We start from the raw sequence: 19,967 nt of genomic DNA, 5'->3' as shown, positions 1-19,967 counted from the left end.
AATTCGGAGGATTTCTGTGGGAGAAGATGGCAGGAAATTGCTGTAAACAGACAATAAGTGATGGAACAAGTGGTGTGAAAGATACCATTGTTTGTCAAACAACAAACGCCTTCTCAAAACAGAGGAGGCGGGCCGTACGTTTTGATTAGTTCCACTGTGTTCAGGATTTTAATTGACTCAAAGTAGGCCCCAGTTCACATGTGACTTTTATCAGGTATGGTAATCGAAAAAGGAAGGAAGGATGCTTTAACCGAGTCAATGAAACTACTTAACAGCATGATTCATGTTTGCAAAAGTTTTAAGTTTATGTCCATTTCATTGTCCATAATCCAATAAGGATTAATAATGATTTTGGAAGACTTTCTCATCTTACAATATTACGATTTTTTACTAATTTTACTTCATTTTTTCTTAGTTTTAAATGAGTTTAGTTTTAGTTTGAACTTTCTCTTGTAATTTGGGGGCATCTTACTTGGAAAAAAAGAGAGCATGCTAAGTTTTATGTGATAAAAACCCAATAAATCATTGGCCGTCCTTTATACGAAATGATTCAATACAGCGGTTTCGGCACAGCTCAAATAGATTTCAAATCTACCCAAACGCTTACCATTTCCATTAAATACATTTACAAACACTTAACAAACTATATTTTCTCTGTAATAGTAGTTTGTCAATAAAGCGAGTCATTTGTCATTTATTAAACCTTATCCTTTCAGTTAATGAGAAAGTTTTTTTTCTTTTCCTTGTTCCTTGGTAAATTTTCAACAATATTGGCTTTTTTTTTTTTAGATTGAAAATATTTTTTAAAAATTCAAAATTATAATGAACAAAATAATGTGTGCTGTTGCATCAGTATAAAACACTCTTTTCTGATAAAGCAGGCAACCATTTTTTCCTGTGTTTGACTCTCTTGCACTCGGACATCTTTCAGAGTAAGGCTGATTAGTGTGGTGACGATTGAATCCAATTATGAGTTGCAAAGCCACTACTAGTTGGCCTACAACTTTTGAGGGGTGGGTTAGGAGGTTGGAGAGGGTTGAGGGGATGCCGTTTGCAGGATCTACTCACCAGGAGAGACAAATGGACTTGCTGTCCTGACCACATTGATGACAAGTCAGGTAATGGAAAGATTTAGAGCCAGCCAAATTTGTGTTTGGTGTTGCCTTCATGTGTTTGTGTGTCTCTAAGCATCCTCCCCTGTTGCATTAGGATGGTACGTCCCACGTTACCAAGGTGAGCGGACTGCTTAGTGGTAGAGGCCATATCAGCACAGCTCATTATTTTCACACAGAGTGGCCACTTTGAACATTCCAGTGACAGGTACTTCCTCTTTCCCTCCATATGCTGCCCTTCTTTCTTCTGATCTAATAAAATCATGTACTTTGAAGAGAAGAGGGATTAGATCAGATAGTAGAGTGTGAGTTCGAGATAATAACCGCTAGATAACGCATGAAAGTTCAGAATGGCTGATTGGTGTTTTGTTCTACGCTTTGTGTTTGTAAGTGTATAGACGCACGTTTGTCAAGTTTGACAGATGTGTTTAGGACTTGTGTTTGTCGCTCTCATGCTTAATTTCCTGGTACAAGCAATGGCACCCAGTTAAGCCCAGCCATGATGACTGTGACAGTTTGCTTTGTGTTGTTCTGTTTGTCAATGAGTGGGGCCCCTCAGCCTCATAGGCTGCTTGTTTGGGTCCTGTTATCGGCAGGCTGTTGAATCAAATGTCCTTTCCCAGGTAATGTTGTGTGACAGGAAGGTGCAGTGCCTCGTGTCAAGGGTGTAGATGATGAATGACATTCCCGATGATGGAGCTCAAGCGGAAATTGTTTGCTGTCTCCATGGGGCAAACATTCCTGTTTGGCTGCACCTATCAGCCCACAAGGCCTTAGAATGAGATGAAAAACATAACTCTGGACTGTGAAATGCATATGTTCTGGACTACATCTCAGTAAATCTCCATAGGATCCAGCCTTCAAGTACACACATGTTTATATACATTTATTTCATGACAGTCTTATTGCCTTTGATTGAGTGTGAACTCCATTCCAAAATCCTAGATTACAGCGAGGACACTGAGCTGGACAATAACTCCTCCCCTTCCCACAAATCCCCCTTTATAATCCCTGCAGAGATCTGCCAGCAGCATAAGGTGTGTTGCACTTGTCTGTACCATGTCATAGACTCGTATCACATTGGTGTGAAAGTAAAACTTCTTTCCGGACGTCGCTGAAAGGAAAGTGACATGATTGCGTGTCTGACCCAAGTCTACAGCACACGAAAACTATCCGTGCATTAGGTGAGTTTTATTTTTTCTTTTATCACCATTTGATATGCCAGGCCTTCTAATGCGATTCCAAGTTTTTATCACGCTGAGCTCTTTTACACTCTAGCTCTGTGTTTGAGTTAGTTCTGTGAGAAACGAAAGGATGTGCTTTTTTTTTTGGAGTTGTGTCTCAAATGAGCAATTCATGTCCAGCATCTCATCCATGACATTAGACAGAACCACTTATTTGCATTTGTGGACCAGCTTGTTGAGAAGGCAACACAACTCTTACTTTGTGTGCCACACTGATGTTCGATTGTCAAAGTACCCTTTTATGATGCAATCCTCTGCCACAATTCGTCAATACCAACTCTTTGCCTCCTGGAAGCTGCAGAAGAAACTTATCTGTTCACATCATACACATTCATATTATCACCGGTTTTCCCCAACACTTAATTCATGTTACCTTCTGGATGGTGCTCATTAACATGTTAGCCGGATCACTTTAACACTGGCACAGCTAAGCGCTTTTTCACACGAAGCCAGTGCATGACAGGAAAGGAAAATACCTCCCTGCATTCCACAGTGGAAAGAATGTGCTTCCATCACAGCCTGGCAGTGTCAAACGTTAGGGCAGGATTGTATAATTATTACACCAAATTTCGGACCGCAATAACCAAAACAATTATAATCGCAATGTAAAATTGGTGAAAAAGAGAAATGTAATTAGTTTTTTACTCGTTCAGCGTAAACTGATGACTTCAAGGTTGACTAAAAGCTTCACGGAGTTCGTGACTAACTTGCTCTTGCGTTTCCGCTTCAAAGGTTGATCGGGACATAACCAGAGGCACAACCAGGGGAATTTGTTACTGTGGGCTCATGTCTATTGTGAGCGCTCTCAAATCAACTTGGTTCCAAATAAGAAGGGTAGGCCTTTGATAATTCTCTTCTTTTCCCCTTTCTCTTCCCTTTGCTCGCCATTATCAAGGCTGAAATGGTTGATTATGTATCACCAAACACCATGCCATCAGAAAGTGAAGTTCTTGCTTTCTAACCAAGATTCTGCAAAACTCTATGAGGTACAATTACGTAGCGAGCTCCATCTGATCAATAGTGCTCAGGGCTGGAGAATGGAGGATGTATTCTCCATTGTTCTGCCTCACTAGAATTGATACTTACCTGATTGTGACCTGTGTGTCATGATTTCTTGGCAAGTGATATAGATTTAGTTCTTTTACACGCAAAAATGAATAAGCGTTGTTTCTTGCCAACTGACATGCCAATCAGGAAGAATCGCTTCAAGGGGTATGTCTGTTCAAATTAGTGTGAGTGGTATCCATGACTAAATCACTCCGAGCCCAGTTAAAATGAACCTCTGACATCCATAACCATTAACGTCAAGAGTTAAGTGTTAGGTGAAATACTTTACATTTGTCAATTTAATCCATATTTTTCTGATTCTGCTCTGCAAGCCTATCTAGAGACAAAAGTTCACGTTCCATAGTTCCACCTTGAAGTAGTACACTCTTCTATTTACAGCAGTGAAAGCATTTATAAAAAGTTGATTCTTTGTTTTTATTTTTGTTTTTGTTTATTTTCTCTGCTGAACAGGAAAAATGAACTAAGCTAGTCTTCATTTCTGGCACTCCTCCAAGCTGAGAGTGGAAAAGCCTGAACCCCTTGGGGAAGAAACCACTTCAGTGTCAGTGTGGCAACAAAAGGAAACAAGGTGGGCCTGGCAAGTTTCATTGCTTAGTTTCTTTCAAAATGACAACAACTCAAAGTAATTGTTATAAACTGTAATGGCGGATGAATGAATGGTGCTCTAACCTTAAATATTCATCTGACCTTCCAAACTAGGCTGGGGGAGTCATTCTACCAAACAGGCCAGAATAACTGGGATCTACTAACAATGAGCAACATGGAGAAGTTGGTGCACCCTGTTCATGCTTTCTCACCAGATCGTGCTTCTCAGATTAAATGCATGACCCTCAGTGAGCCTCCCGGTGACTCAGAAGGCAGAGAAGACACATTCAGCTGTTTTTCCACTGGATCCAATCCTCTGCTTCTGGACTCAAGTTCACTTGGCGAGAAGGGAACCAGTGCGGAAAACATTTTTTTCAAGGGTCTTCAGGATGAAGGTCCCTTGAGAATGGAGCGGACTCCTCGCCAGCAAGGGCCATTGTTGGATGAGCAGCACTCCTCTTGGATATCAAGTAGATTTTGGCCCAGCGTTGGTTCAGTATGGCAGGTACCTGAAAAAAAGAAGTCCAAGTCTCCCCCTCCAACGTCCCTAATGCGCAAAGATGGACGTATTGCTTCTTGCATTTACCCTGAGGGATCTACAAAAAATCCAACCCAAAAAATCCAAAAATCCAACATTCAGAAAACTCACCGCAGGTCAGTTGAAAGGCTGGCTCAAGGTAACAATTTTCAGGCAGAAAAAAACACCAAGTCTAGAAATAGTGTCACATCACTGTCAGACAAGGACTTGTTCCATCCCTGCAGAGCAAGTGAACACATCCAACTACTTCCAAACAAACATTTCTCCTTGTCTAGCACTGATGTCAGACACCCTCATTATGCCAGCATACCCGCCCAGCACAAACAAAACAGTGACGAGAACCAATTGTATCCCCAGGCATGCTTAACCCATCCTACAAAAATTCAGAGTGTTGGGAGTTACTATCGCAGTTTACAGGACCTGCCCATGAAGGTCTCAAGCCATAAATTTGTCTGGTGCTCCTCAGAAGCTATGGCTGCCACAAACCAAGAACATGAAAGATACACGAATTTGGTAAACAAAAAGCAGAACCATCAGATGACTCACACAGAAAACAAGTGGCACAATGGTCTTCTGAAAAGTGTTCCTCCTCTTGATTCCCAAATTTCCGAAGGCTCTCACTGGCGTCAGCCACGGGATGTCACAAAGAGAAGTGAAGGACACATTAACAATATGAAAAGAATTTTCCCAGCTCATCAAAGTAGCAATCACAAGGTTAGGCTTTCAAGGCCCAATGATCCCTGGGTGCCACAAGAAGACCACAGAATATCTCATTTGGAAACACCGTTGCTTCATTCACTAGCGCAGGAAAGTAGAATGGAGGTTACACCAACAAGTATGGTGTCATCCCAGAATCCGTATGATGCCACGGTTTCCAAAGGCGCGAATGCCCATTGGCGCCGTGACCGTTATGCCAGTACACTATGGAATGAAGTGCAACAGAAGCGAGCCCAACTGCAAAAAAGCTGTAGTGCTGCAACATTGACGTGCGACGTCCAGGATGAGGGCCCTGAAGAGTGGAAATATGCAGAGCCTTCTTTCCTATGTAGCGTATCCTCCTCAAACACCTACAAAGACAATCTGAAAGAGGCGCAAGCCAGGGTGCTTCAGGCTACCTCTTTTCAGAGACGTGATCTTGAACCTCTTGGAGCAGAGGCACCAGGCCCTAAAGCTTCTAATGGACGCATTAGAGGAAGTAAACGTTCCCCTTCAGCCAAACGTATGCATTCCTTTTCAGAACCTGACAAGATAGATCAAGTGGGAGTGGATAGAGCGCAGCGAGATGGAGCTTTTGACCAAATGAGATTCTCTGAGGCTAAGCAAGCATTTTCCAAAACGGTTAAACTAGTATCTACATCCAATATAGAGTTGAACCCAAGTCAAGATACTTCACTTGAAACCAAAGGGAGAAGGATGTCAGGGGAGGCTCAGGAGACTCATTCATCTGTAAAAAATAGCTGCCTCAGCTCCCCAGGAGGAATTGTCCTACAAGAGCAACAGAAACTCGAATCCTTTGCTGAGTACCAGGCCACGTGGAATGAACAGAAGAGAACAGCTCAGGCCAAGATGCAAGGCAGGTATTACTCAGCAGAGAACATTTTGGATACCAGAGTTGACGAGAAGGCAGCAGGCTTCCATGAAAGGTCCAGATCTTCTCCTTCCTCGGACTTTTGCACTAAGGTGAGAAAGGATGTAGTTTTGTGTGGTTGATTCTTTTTTGAATGCACACTTCCATTTAAAATTTTGAATATGTTTTATTTATTTTTAGAATATTTCATCCCTGTGGAGAGATCATCAAGAAAATATGACCTACAATGACGCTTCAAGGTGAAATTAGCGAGTACCTTAATTGCAGACTAGATGAGATGCACCAGTTTATAAACCGCAGCAGCAAAATTTGAACAAATAACTAACTAACTAACTAACTAACTAACTAACTAACTAAATAAAATGTCACAATAAGCCGCACCAGACTATAAGATCCAGGTCATAACATCAGATCTATATTGATTATTATTTATTTACAGCCTAAGCCTAAGCACATTATATAATTATGACAATACTATTATTGTTGCTAATAATAATAATACTAATATATATATTAGTATTATATGTTAATATATATATATATATATATTAATATATATATATATATATATATATATATATATATATATATATATATATATATATATATATATATATATATATATATATATATATATATATAAATTGTAGTTTATACTTTTAATACTTTATTTTTAAACTCTTTTTGAGCACAGCCATTGATACACATCTTTTCAGTTCATAAACTAGAACTGAAAAGATATGCATCAATGGCTGTTGTTGTTTCATTAATTGACACTTTGAACAGGTACACACATTTGCTTGACTTGCCCCCTGGTGGCGAGTAAAATAAAAAACTATCGGACTATCAGCCGAAGGGCTCAAATCATGAGAAAAAAGTTGCAGTTTATAGTCCAAAATTTACGGTATTTATTTTGTGAGTATAAAGGAAGAACCGAAAAGTATATTTGGACTTGTGGGAGAAAGCTGTAAAACCAAGAGAAAAAATAAGCGAGGCATAAAAGGCATATAATTTTAACAATAGATTAATATGGTTATTAGTCCATGAAGTATGCATTTCAATAATTCTTGGAACAAATACATTTGGAAAAACTATATTTGCAATCATTTTGCATGGTGGGACAAAAAGGACAGAGAAGAGAGTGTCCAGAGCAATATGCCAAATGTCTGTTTTACACGGTATTTCACCAATAGAAATGAGGCCCCAGTCCTAGGCATCACTGTCCACCAGGCCAGCCGAGATACGGTCAAGCAAGATGCTGTTGAGGTCTCCTCCGGTCCTTGTAGCCTGAGTCCTGTCCTTGACTCCCAGAAACCAGCCCAGACTCCACAAGGCAATACAGTCTCAGCCCGCAGTTGCCATTTAGGTCCGGAAGCAACTTGCTCGTCTCATGATTTACTCTCAGCGGTCCTTGCAGATCCAGGGGTGCGTCAGCCATTTTCCCATTTGGACATCACTGCAAAGAGTCCCACTCCACCTGGCTCACCTCGGCTTTGCAGGAAACCTCAATCTTCAGGCGATGCAGAGAGCAAGAAGGAGCAGTCAGCATTTTCTTGCTGCTTGTCTGCTCTCGCAAAGAGCAACCCTCACTTTTCCTCGCCACATATTCCACTTTTGAGGCTGATGGACAAACAGTCAGATATGTCTGTACAGCAGGCTTCATCTCCTTGGTAAGCGGTTTGTTTAATTGCTTCCATTGTGCATCATCTCCTGGCTTTCTTATTATGTAATGTTTGCTGTTCTTGTCATACCAACTTAAGTATTTAAATTCAAATGAAATATTGTTCAGCACCAATTTACTTTTGCTTTTTGAAAATCTTGGGGTTGTGTTTGTTTTCAGGCCTGAAAATGACTTCATGCTCTCTGAAGATGTGATGAACGTGAAAAGTTCAGGGACAAAAGTTCTTGGTGCAGTCTCAACCTACTCACCTCATAGCAGAAACACCTCTGGCATCTCGAATCCATGCTCAAAAATCAACTCAGTGAATGCCAACAAGACCCCGTGGCCCTCCTCGGCATTCAATGTTTGCATACTGCGGTCTACAAATGTTCTGGGATGTGAATTGGAGCAGCTCAGAGTAAAAGACAGTATTCTTGACTCTAACCGAAAGGGGGAAAAAGATGGCAAGACGGAGTATCCGGTAAGAGAGATCATGTGCGAAGACAATTCCTTGGTGGAGGTCTTAGATAAGACTGGAAGGAGGACCTCGATGGATGTGAAGGAAAAGGAGATCCTGGACGATTCCCAGCAACGCAGAAGAACCTCAAGTGGCTCCAGGCTGCTCTCCGCAAGCAGGTTTGTCATAAATCCACCACAAATAGAGACATTTGACAAGCTCTGACAGAATTATTTGACTACATTTATAACTTCCGATGTACCTGAAGCTAAAAACCAAAGTATATGGCATCTCTGTCACTGAAATGCATGTTGAATGGAGTTAAATCTGTGATAACAAACAACCTCACAAATACCCACAATCTCTCTGTCAAATTTAATCGTCTACCGGATGATTTGCAATCTGAAGATGAGCAATGTGATTTTTCCTTGGTAATAGCACCAACACCAATATCACTAACCTCTCCGGCTCACAGTTTGGAGGGTATAGGTTCATATCCAGTCTGGTCTTCCTTTGTGGAGTTTGTAGGATTTCCCTGTGCTTGTGTGGGTGTTCTGTATATACGTACTCTTGTTTCCAAGCATATTTCAAGAAACATGCATGGTAGATTGGCTCTTGACAATCTGTAGGTGTGAATAGTTCTTGTATTCCCTGAGATTGGCTGGCAACCCGCTCAGGGTTTACTATGTCTCATGCTTGGCAGTCAGCTAGGATTGGCTCCAGCACACCTGCCACGCCAGGAAGGAGAAACAATTACAAACAATGAATGCATGAATGGCTTAATGTTGTTTATCCATCCATCCATCCATTATTTACCGCCTCATCCAAGGTCCAAGAGCAGCAGCTTGAGCAGGGAATCCCAGACTTCCCTCTCCCCAGCCAAGTCTGTGTCACGTTCTGCCTGATTTTCGTTCTGCTATGGGTTTAGTTGTAGAATTTTTGGGTTGTTTGTTTAGCCATTTAGTTTCAATAGTTTCTTCCCCGCGTCTGCCTCGCCTCCCTGTCTACTAGTTTGATTTTGTCCACCTGTCGCCTGTGTGTTCCTGCCCTTGCGTGTCACCCAATCAGCTTCTCCCAGCTGTTTCGCATTGTTTTGTAATTAGCCTTGTGGATTTAAGTTGCAGCCTTGTCACTGTTAGTCGTCGGATTATTGTTATGGGCACCCTCACGTCCTCGCTCCCTCGTCCACAGTGCTCTCCGATCCATCGATTGCCCTCCCCCGTAAGTTTAGTTTTGCGTCTTCTCGTTCCTTTTGTACTTTGCCAAATGCTGATATGACTTCAGGTTTCTAGCTAACTTATCAAACTTGCAAGTTGTCATCAACTTTAAATTTTAGGGAAAAAAAAGTTGTTTTTTTTTCATTCCCAATCTCCCTTTTGAGAGTGAGTCGCCGACTGTACTTTTCTCAGAATCTTCCAATTCTGTCTATTTCACTTTGTATGGGGTGGGATTTTAACAGAATACAGTAATCGCATCAGATTTTATTGGTTCATTAATGTACTTTTGCGGATATGAAAAACTCACTTTTTCTGACTTTTACGATAACAGAAATGCAGAGTGATTACCTTTGTCTCAGAAGTGTGTGTTTGTGTGTGTATGTGTGTGTGCGTGTGTGTGTGTGTGTTTGCACATATGCCTTTGCGTCCACGCTATTAGGAGCGTTGTGGATGATGTTCCTGCAGTGGGTTTGCTGGTTTCCAACTCCTCGTACTACAACACATCAGCACCCAAAGCCGAGCTCCTCATCAAGATGAAGGACATGCAGGAACAACCTCTGGAACAAGACTCTGAAAATGAGCTGGATGTAGACTTAGCCAGTAAAAAGGTATGACATCCCTAAAATTCATGTCATTGAAGCAATTTTTTCACCCTTTATTGATCCATGGCATTTAACATTAGAAAATGATCTCAGCACACCACAGAGCACAAATGTCACAAAAAACTAACAGATATGTCAATTATGTATTTGTCATCTGGTGAAAGAGAACAAATAGTTGACCAAATAGACAATGTTTCCAGTAAATATTTTTTTTTCCAATTAGGCCTAATTGTTTGGCAATCACTCCTTTGAAGAAGTTCGCTTCGAGTGAATTCTCTCTGGAATCTCTCCAGCAGGAGCTGATCTCAAGCCTGGCCAAGAAGCTGGAAGTGCTACGAGAGGCACGGCAAAGCCTGCAAGAGGACATAGAAGACAACGAGGCTTTGGGCAGTGAGGTGGAGACCATCGTGCAGCGCTTTTGCCTGCCCAACCAGCTGGACAGGTTCCGGATGTTTGTGGGCGACCTGGACAAAGTCGTGAGCTTGCTGCTGTCACTTTCTGGTCGGCTGGCACGAGTAGAAAACGCTCTTGACAGTCTGGAAGATGGAGCGCCCCCGGAAGAGAAGGTACTTCCTCGTACACAGTACCTGAAGGGGATAATGTAGTTATCATGAGAGAATTCAACTGTATTTAATTTGGGTATCAAATTCGTCTTCTGATTTCAAAAGTACTTTCGAATATTTGTAAAAAGTACGAATTTAGAAGTGTTTTATTTGTTTTTCTTGAGTATATTTTAATGAAACACTGCGGTTAAAGCACAGCGTGCTGGCTAACGAGTCAAGAACTAGCACACTTTTGCCTGGCCATCATATCAACCATATGCCGGATTAAAATCATCATAACTTAAAGAACATAAACGTTTTGACTTCACCACACCAGTGTACTGCAGGTCCATCAATATAAATCTCTCATGCCATTATTTTTTTTCTAGTTTTACGCAAAGGTCAGGTTGAAATTAGTCTGTTTAAGTTTGACATCCTTGAAACGTTAAGGCAAACAAAATAAATGGATCTTAATTTGGTGTCACTGCAGTTCCGTCATTACTGAAGTACCCGCCCGAATTTCTATGGCTCTCACAACAACCTATATGTGTTGAGAAGAGGGCCATGTAGTTTTGCTAATGATATAGGCCTCTGTCGGCGTGGCTCTGGTCCACTTAAAGCTCTTGGATTCAGGCTACTGTGGTTACTATTATGATTTTGTCTAATTTACCATATTGAGATGATTGAGATGCGCTTCTCTCTAGCGCACCTTGACTGAAAAACGCAAACTGCTCATGCGGCAAAATGAGGATGCCAAGGAGCTGAAGGAGAACTTGGACCGGCGGGAGCGTCTGGTGTCCTCTATCATGGAGGCCCACTTGGACCCTGAGCGCCTGGATGACTATCGACATTTTGTCAAGATGAAATCTGCTCTCATCATCGAACAGCGCAACCTGGAGGACAAAATTAAGCTGGGCGAGGAGCAGCTCAAGTGCCTATTGGACAGTATGCCACTGGAGCAGAGGTCGTAGGTTAAACCCCGGAGGCAGCTCTCCACCAGTTTATGGACTTTTTTCACTCCTCAAACTGGCTACAGTGTCGCTTGCCCTGTATTTTATGTAGGTTTTCTTTTTTGCATGATCTCCTGTTATGTGACAGAGCTCACCATTACAGAATCCATGCACTTAGAATCCTGTCATTTTAATGAGATTAATGACGTAAATAACTTTTGACCATCACTCAAGATGAATTTGTGGATGGAAAACTCTCAGAAAACTGGAAATGTTCCCCAAAATCAGATTTCAGTCGGATGATGACTGAGGTCTCACAGATGCACTCTTGTTTTTCATCCCCCAGGTATTTGATTTCATCTTTATATGGCATCGAGCTGGGAAAGCTCAGCAGAAATTGAATGTGTGTACCTTGAGAGAAAACCACCATAAAACAAACAGAAACAAACAAACAAAAAAGTTGATTTTTAACGACTGCAATTCAATTATGATATCCTTCCATCCATCATCCAAGCTGCTTATCCTCATGAGGATTGTGGGCATGTCGGAGTTCAGCTGTCTTCAGGCGACAGGTTGTATACACCTTCAGCTGGTTGCCAGCCAGTTGCAGGGCACATCAAGATGAACACCATTTGCATGCGCAAACACACCAAAAGACAAATTAGCATGTCCAAGACACTTACCCTGCATTGTTTTGGAACATGGAAAGGAACTACAGTAGAGAGCCCGGAGAAAACCCACGTGGGCATGGGGAGAGCATGCAAACTCTAGAACAGAAAGGTCGGAGAAAGAAGTGAACCCAAGACCTCTGGACTTTGAGGCAGACGAGCTAAGCGGTCTGCCACCCTGCTGCCTCAATCATGATTTAATTACCTCAATTTTAGAATCACTGGCTCTATGCATGTTTTGTACCTTGATGTCATTGTTTACATATTGTTTGAAGTTTCAATGGGAACACTCACAAAAATAGTCATTTTGAAATCTTTGTTGCTTATGCAAAAAGTGACATGTGATGTCGGTTGTTGAAGACATCAGACATCCGGGTGCAGGTTTTGGAAACAAACAGGTGTTGTGTGACGCTGATTAAAAAGTCCCTTGTCTGGTCACACCTCATGTGCATCCTTTTCTCCAGGGCAAATGCAATAAAACGATCTGGTGATCATTTCATTTTGTTTCCTTTTCTCAAGTTCACTCCACAGAAATATGTCTGTCAAATAATGTAGCACTGTGCAATACCGATAACAAGCTGATCAAAAGGACAACAACAGGAGGCAATGTAAACCATTTACAGTATAGCCAGCAGCATTATGGTGGGGGGAAAAAAAATCAGATATCCTGGAATGAGGATGAGCAAGTGAGATGATTTGATTTTCTGGAGATGTTCTACAGGGACCAAGAAAGCAAGCGTGTGACTCCAAAATAACCGACTGGTTGAATGTCCGTTTGGCCGTATATCCCACTCGTGCTATCCCCGCACTCGGCAGATTTCCATATTTTGAACCATTTGTACATCACTGTGTTAAAATGTTATCAAGCACAAGTCCTCATGCTCCTGTCTCTGCTGGTGGGCCTGGCAGAGAACAGAGGTGGTATTTACACCCTGATTAGGATTTACTTTGGCCTGGACAGGAATTTAGCCATCTTATTCTTGATCACCAGAACACTGTTCTTGTCAGCTTCTGGGATGTCACTCTTACACCTCGTATGGAGTCTGAGTTCAGTGCTGGCCAGTCAAAGCATTGTGTTTTCTTTTAGATTTAAGATGCCCCATGCCTTTGAGTCTCCGCATATAGGGTGCGGCTCTGCAGTGGGTATGGTGGGCATGGTCCTAATGGTATTATCTGGGCTTATTTTTGTAAACATGGGTTATGCCACTCAGTGAAACCATGATGCTCCCTCTAACACTGAAGCTCCAAAAATGCTTGGAACTCGATAGGCGGGTTCTTCTGAAGCAGCGCGCAGGAACTTTCTTCAGGTGACGTCACAGATGATGTTTGAACTACAGCACTGTTTTATTCCGGCCGGTTTGACAGGCGGAGCCTTGAGCCCTTGGCGTTTAACTCAGTTGTGTTTAAGACAGCTAAAACACTGCATCATCTTCTGCATGTATTTGGCGTTTTTAGAGTGATGGAGCCATCAAGAAAACGTTCGACTTTGGGAGCATTTTGATATGTTGGAGACGAAAACGACAGAGAAGTATCTGGATGAGGTCACTCCTGTCAGCGTGATCTCACACTAATACAGTGAGTAATACAGTTTCAGCTGCAAAAATGACGTACATTTACAAGTGATCATAACAGCGCTAGCATGTAGCACTTAACAGCTCCATATGATTTGTCCGACAGATTTTCACGAAGTTGGCAGCACCCATTTATAGTACAAACAGGAACCATGATAATTTATTAAGTGACACTGACTGGGCACTTCTACTGTGAAAAATGACTGTTGCTCAATGAAAATACCTGAGTTACACTGTACAAGCATTAGGTACACAATGTCACGTATGAAACACTGACTGCACTAGGACAAACATGAGACAAACAAATCTTTATCCCTTGATTTTCATTCTTTTTTATTGTTGCGTCATCAGTGGAATTTGTACAAGTAGCCATTTCATAAAGCACAGTTGCATTACAGCCATCCATCTATTCATTAGCTACCAGGGTCCAAATTCCGGGGTCGGGTCGTGGAAGCAGCAGTTTGAGCAAGGAAGCCCGGACTTTCTTCTCTCCAGCTGCTTTGCCCAGTTCCGCCCAAAGGATCCCCAGGTGTTCCCAGGCCAGCTGAGAGACATAGTCCCTCCAGCGTGTCCTACGTCAACCCCGGGGACTCCTCCTGGTGACACATGCTCAGAACACCTCCTCAGGGAAAAATCCGGGATGCATTCTAATCAGATCCTCAAGCCACCTCCACTGGATCCTTTCAACCTGGAGAAGCAGTGGCTTAACACTGAGTTCATTGGATTTGCGGATGACCAATCTTCTCGCCCTATCTCTGAGGGACAGGCTAGAAACCCTGCGGAGGAAACTCATTTCGGACGCTTGTATCCAGGATCTCGTTCTTTTGGGCAGGACCCCCAGGTCGTGGGTGAGGGGAGGAACGTGGATCGACCTGTAAACAGAGAGCTTTGCCTTTCTGCTCCGCTCTTTCTTCACCACGACAGACTGGTACAGCGGTTGCCGCACCGACCCACCTATCGATTTTCCATTCCATCCTACTCTCACTAATCAAACAAGGGCCCAAGATACTTGAACTCCCCCTCTTGGGGCAGGACTTCATCCCCGACCCGGAGAGGGCACTCCAACTTTTTCTGACTGAGTAACATGGTCTCGGATTGGGTGGCGCTGATCTTCATCCCAGCCGCTTCACACTCGGCTGCGAAGCGCTCCAGTGAGAGCTGGCGGTCACGGCATGAAAAACACAACAGAACCACATCATCTGCAAGGAGCAGAGATGCAGTGCTGAGACTCCCCAACCAGACCCCCTCAAACGCTTCGGCTGCGCTTAGAAATCCTGTGTATAAAAGTAATAAACAGAATTGGCCACAAAGGGCATCCTTGGTGGAGTCCAACTCTTACTGGAAACTGATTCGACTTACTGCCGGCAATGTGGACAAAACTTTTATATCAGTTGTACAGGGACCGAACAGCCATTATCAAGGGGCTGGAAAGCCCGTACTCCCAAAGCACCCTCTCAAAGGTGCTGAGACCATGGGAAGGGGGACCCATGTTACCGCTTTGGGCTGACCCCGGGCCGAACTCCTTGGATTCAGACCCGGCCATTCGGTGCTCTCTAGCAAGCCCCACGCGCAGGGCTCCAGAGGGGGTCCCAGTGACCCTCGTCCGGTAAAGGGAAACCTGACTCTATTTATGTTATTCATCATAAGAGGTCTATGAGCTGTGCTTAGTCCAGTCCCTCACCAAGGACCTGTTTTTCATGCATGACTTTACCGGGGGCATAAAGCCCCAGACAATTTATCTCCTCGGATTACCCAGACACGCAAAACCCACTACCAACATAAACTGGCGGCCGTCAGAAAGGTGCATTACAGCCATTTATCTAATAAGACAAAATGCATTAGAGCCATTTTTTTAGTTGCCACATTATAAATTGCTATGTTAATAAGTGTTATTATACACAAGAAGTGTGTCATATTTGCAGGGATTTCATTTAAAAGACGAATCCAAATGCACAATGATATCTATTGACACTAGATGTCACCCAAGGGTTCTGAATGAATCCTTGGGTAGTGAATCACATAATGACAGCGGTTCCGAATGGTTCAGATACTCAGAAAGCCTCATTTTGCCAACACTAGTGACAGATCCGTTAAAAAAAGATAACCCAGCATTTGAATTTGTTAAGGATATTTGACTAAAATTCAGACGATGACCGTGTTTCAAAAACTGTAGTTGTTTTCCAGTTTTTAAAGTCTCGGTACAATGTTGCAGCGGTAGAGGTAGCATAGACCCCCGAATGATCCACATTCCTAATCATTACTACCCAAATGAGTTGGCTTCATGTTTTTTTTCCTCCCTTCCTCAAACCCAAGGTGATCACCAAGTAGTCTTGAAAGCTTTAAAGACGACATCAAGATGACCATGGCAACAACGCTGTGTAGGAGTCTGGAAGAATCCATCGAGGAGTGCATTGACACATTTTTAAAGAATGCTGGTAAGGAGAAAGACTTGACGTGGCTAAATTGCAAGGTAATTGCGCAGCTCCCACAGAACTACATCAAACAGAAAAGAAAACATTGCCCTTTCATAAATATTTTATTTTGAAAATAATCAGAATGTCAAACCATCTGTATCAAGGATCCTCTGAAGAATTATTGGCATTTGGACTCCAAACCTTGCAAGCATTGTTGCACATAGCTCTGAGACGGGATCATCATCGCAAGACATTGCAGTTGGAGAAGCAGTTCAATATGATGGTTCACCTGGTCATCCCTGAGTGTGCAAACGTGATTCCCCCCCCAAGAAACGTCATATAACTGAATGTGGAAATCCAACAGTTACAAGTGGAGCACCCACCACAGCATTGCATGCCAACCAAGTGTGTCCAAACAGGTGCAGCAAGCAATTTATTTACAAGAAGAAATCTTGCAGTAGGAGCAGTAGACGACACAGAAAATAAACAGTTTGAACAAACACAAACTGAAAATGTACAAGCACAAGTATTTAAAAAAGATATTATTGCAATTATTTTAAAACCAATACCAAATAATCATTTGATGGTAAGGAGTTGCAAATATAAACAGCGGTCATTTCAACATCACTCTTCCAATAACAAACAGTAGGACTGTAAAATTCTGTACAAGGGAAATACGATGTTAAAAAAAATGTATGTTACTAAGGCTAGGTTCACACTGCAGGAATTCATGCTCGAGGCAGATTGTTTTTTTTTTCATTCACATTTCCAAACAAATACGACCTCTGTATGCAGGTTTAACAGCCCGGAACTGTCCCGCATTAGCATAGAGGACACCGTGACGTCACAGACAGCAGGTGTGCTTGGCGTGTTTACCGAAGTACAGTACCTGGCAAAGTTGAAATACCTCAATTATAGAATAGTTTCAATCTGTACAATTTAAGGATTAAATTAAGGAAGGGCTGAGTTTTTTTTTTTTTTTTTGTCATGGCATTTTGTGCAGTGCCAGCAATGTCTCTTGCTTACTCCGAGCGGGCGGATCATTCGCTCCGAGAGACAAAAATACAGCTTGCTCTCCCTTCATTAAGTTGCCTCTGCCTCATCTGCTATCGCTGTTTTGGTTTGTCCAATCTAGCCCTGCCTTTTTGAGTGCAGGATTGACATTTTTGCAAGTTGGATGAATGCGACCTGGCCGTTCAGACTGAAGTCGAATATCAAAAGATCAGATATGTATCCGATTTAGTACCACATACCCAAGTCACCCGGGTCACATTAAAAAAATAAAACTCTTATCTATGTCGTTCACACTGCCATCAAAAGATCATATGCAGGTCAGATAGTGACAAAAAAAAAAAATAAATCGCTTCAGGCAGTAGTATGAACTTAGCCTTAGTTACATGCTGCAATGATTAAAAACACCTTTGAGTATGAGACATTACAGGACATGGCTCCCTTGAGAGGGATGAAACCACAAAGACTCCCATACTGCACATCCCAAATACATTATAGTTGTGTCATGGCACGCTATACATGGTAAGCTTTAGCACCCTCCTGCTTCCCTCCCGAGGCCTCATCCTAAGGACGTATATAGTAACCTGGACTGCTAATGATGCTGTGTTACACGCTACAGCAAGAAGTGAAGTCAGTGGTGGTCATCTGACAATGTCAATTATTCAGGTGATCAATCTCTGCAGCGTTTCCGCGTTTATTACCATATCATCTTTACAGCATGGTCAGAACCATCGGGGTTGGGGGGGGGGGGGGGGGGGGTCGCTGCGAAATGTACTTTTCTTGAGTAAATCACCTTTTGCTATACCAAGATAATATATTCAGAATGGTCGATGCAGCCAGTGAAGTTCACGCACTACCAGTCTCTCTCTCTGATTTAATACAGGGATCCTGATGTGCTGATAAAAGTGAGGGAAAAAGGGACTAAGAGAAGTCATCTGCAACTGAGGCAATGCAAGATCGTATAAGACCTCGAGTCGTGAAAACTGAATGGCAGAACAGGTTATTATATACAACCATTGGTCATCTACACCTTTCTGTCTCAATGCATGGAAGCCCAGTTAGTTTTGATCCAGATGGTTTGAAAGTGAACAAAATGCATTCAATTAAAAAAACAAACAAACAAACAGAAAACTAAATATATAACAAAAAGTATGAATGAACGATGTTTAATCATTCAAAAGTCCACCTGTCTGTTCTTGATATACCTCAATGACGTCCTCATCTTCCATTCCTAACTGTAAGAGAAAGTCATACATTTCAGCAAGCCATCTTGAAAGAAAACTTAATATAAAAGTGTTTATCAACTTTAATGAATGTACTTCTTTTGGAGTTTGATTATCTGCAATTCTCTGTCCTTCAAAGAGAAACCTGAGTGTATTTGCTGGGACGCCCTGCAACACACAGACCAAACTTTGAGGTCCGGTTACAATCAATAGTTATTAAAAAAAACAAATAAGATAAATAACAGTAAAAACAATAAATAACAGTGCAAATGTCTTTTTTTTCTTTACACAGTACGTTGATGTGATTTGATATGTGATTTGTTTTGCTCTGTATTACTCCTTCAGGTCCAGACATACTGTGCGAGTCCTAACCTGTCTCTGACTGTAAGAGTCCTTCAGCTTTTTCAGATGCGTTGTCATTTTCACTTTAAAATGAATTTCACTGCTGTCCTGTAAAACCAAAGGTGGACACGTTAAACAATAAAGCTACCAGATGTTATTTGGTGAGCACATTACTGTTCCAATTACCTTGGAAGACAACTGAAACAACCACATTTGGACAAGACTTAAAAGAGATCCTACCTGACCGATCACCTTCAATTTGATGTACTCCCCATCCTTCTTATCACCACAGTCTTGGCTCGATGGTTTTGTCTCCTAAGAAAAATAAACGTATTACGTCAGTTGAGCGTAGTTATGGTAAAATGTAACACAATAGATCGCCTCGGAATAAGCGAGAGAGTATAAATAAGACGACTGATGGTTGCATTTCAAAAGCTCGACAAAAACACGTTACAAAAACAGCTATAGGAAAGCGCAAGCTCGAAGCTAAATCGGACAGTTGTTAAAAGAGTTCCTGGGGCCTCTGGCTAGTTACGTGAGCTAACAGTTAGCAATTCGGATCATCAGGCACAAAGTAAGCCACCAAACTCTTTAGCGTCCGCTTTTGAGTTGCGCGCACGTGAAGAGCAATACGTGCTCGGTAATTTTTTCATCTCACCGTATCTGACATTTTTCCCTCGGTGAGCGATGGGGGGGAAAACGCAATAATAAAATTCGCACTGGCTAGCAAACACTGCTTTGCGCTCACATAAGCACACTTAGCTTATCTAAAACAAGACGTTGTTGTCACCGGAAACGGAAACACGTAGCCCGCTGTACTTTCAAAATAAAATGTTTTTGAAAGCAAACCACAGTACGTACACGCGCTAACGATACACGTTCAAAATAAAATACTGTACTCTACCGTATCACGCTTATCACGTATTTTTAGTCATGGCACCCTACGCGTGTGAAACTGCGTATTTTAAAACGCGGAATTTGAATGAATTAAGAAATGACATAACCGCAGTGCCAATTTAATTTTTTAAATTTGAAACGATTTTCATTCCGCACTTTGGGAACCGACACAACAGTTTCATATTTCAAGCGTGCAAATTGCACGTACTGTCTTATTTGGATTATTTCTAAAATTTTGTGTGTTGATACCTTCTCGCGAAAGGGTCGGAGGACTTGAT

General features: G+C 42.1%; 2 protein-coding genes across 7 annotated transcripts; one reads left to right on the top strand and one right to left on the bottom strand.

Moving 5' to 3' along the window:
• The first annotated feature begins 2,124 nt into the window (after nucleotides 1–2,124).
• On the top strand, nucleotides 2,125–12,730 carry LOC148428074 (protein Shroom2-like). Of its 6 annotated transcripts, XM_088408944.1 has the most exons (11): nucleotides 2,135–2,296; nucleotides 3,089–3,190; nucleotides 3,875–3,992; nucleotides 4,124–6,227; nucleotides 6,316–6,374; nucleotides 7,329–7,468; nucleotides 7,553–7,805; nucleotides 7,976–8,431; nucleotides 9,909–10,077; nucleotides 10,365–10,637; nucleotides 11,318–12,730. In XM_088408944.1, the coding sequence occupies exons 4-11, from the start codon at nucleotides 4,176–4,178 to the stop codon at nucleotides 11,582–11,584; spliced, it is 3,669 nt and encodes a 1,222-aa protein (XP_088265070.1). In that variant the 5' UTR covers nucleotides 2,135–2,296; nucleotides 3,089–3,190; nucleotides 3,875–3,992; nucleotides 4,124–4,175; the 3' UTR covers nucleotides 11,585–12,730. The 6 variants fall into 6 exon arrangements, with proteins under 6 accessions (XP_088265071.1, XP_088265069.1, XP_088265068.1 ...); XM_088408943.1 differs by having other exon boundaries at nucleotides 2,132–2,296; nucleotides 7,329–7,805; nucleotides 10,368–10,637; XM_088408942.1 differs by having other exon boundaries at nucleotides 2,134–2,296; nucleotides 7,329–7,805.
• Nucleotides 12,731–16,319: 3,589 nt separating this feature from the next.
• On the bottom strand, nucleotides 16,320–19,594 carry sumo1 (small ubiquitin like modifier 1). The gene is made up of 5 exons (XM_088408999.1): nucleotides 19,451–19,594; nucleotides 19,033–19,107; nucleotides 18,823–18,900; nucleotides 18,547–18,618; nucleotides 16,320–18,462 (listed from the first exon to the last, which is right to left on the bottom strand). The coding sequence occupies exons 1-5, from the start codon at nucleotides 19,460–19,462 to the stop codon at nucleotides 18,394–18,396; spliced, it is 306 nt and encodes a 101-aa protein (XP_088265125.1). The 5' UTR covers nucleotides 19,463–19,594; the 3' UTR covers nucleotides 16,320–18,393.
• Nucleotides 19,595–19,967: the final 373 nt, after the last annotated feature.

Source organism: Hippichthys cyanospilos, chromosome 2 (genome assembly GCF_059441005.1).
Source record: "Hippichthys cyanospilos isolate Australia breed blue-spotted pipefish chromosome 2, RoL_Hcya_1.0, whole genome shotgun sequence".
NCBI classification, from domain to species: domain Eukaryota; kingdom Metazoa; phylum Chordata; class Actinopteri; order Syngnathiformes; family Syngnathidae; genus Hippichthys; species Hippichthys cyanospilos.
This window is presented reverse-complemented; position numbering and strand designations above follow the sequence as displayed.

Bases quoted from the DNA above. Each gene is read 5' to 3' on its own strand.
- LOC148428074 (XM_088408942.1), top strand. From the start codon at position 4,176: ATGAGCAACATGGAGAAGTTGGTGCACCCTGTTCATGCTTTCTCACCA. The intron at 10,078-10,364 runs GTATGACATCCC...GAATCTCTCCAG, and splicing joins TAGACTTAGCCAGTAAAAAG to CAGGAGCTGATCTCAAGCCT. The intron at 10,638-11,317 runs GTACTTCCTCGT...GCTTCTCTCTAG, and splicing joins GAGCGCCCCCGGAAGAGAAG to CGCACCTTGACTGAAAAACG.
- sumo1 (XM_088408999.1), bottom strand. The intron at 18,901-19,032 runs GTAGGATCTCTT...TTGGTTTTACAG, and splicing joins AATTGAAGGTGATCGGTCAG to GACAGCAGTGAAATTCATTT. The intron at 18,463-18,546 runs GTACATTCATTA...TTTCTCTTACAG, and splicing joins ATAATCAAACTCCAAAAGAA to TTAGGAATGGAAGATGAGGA.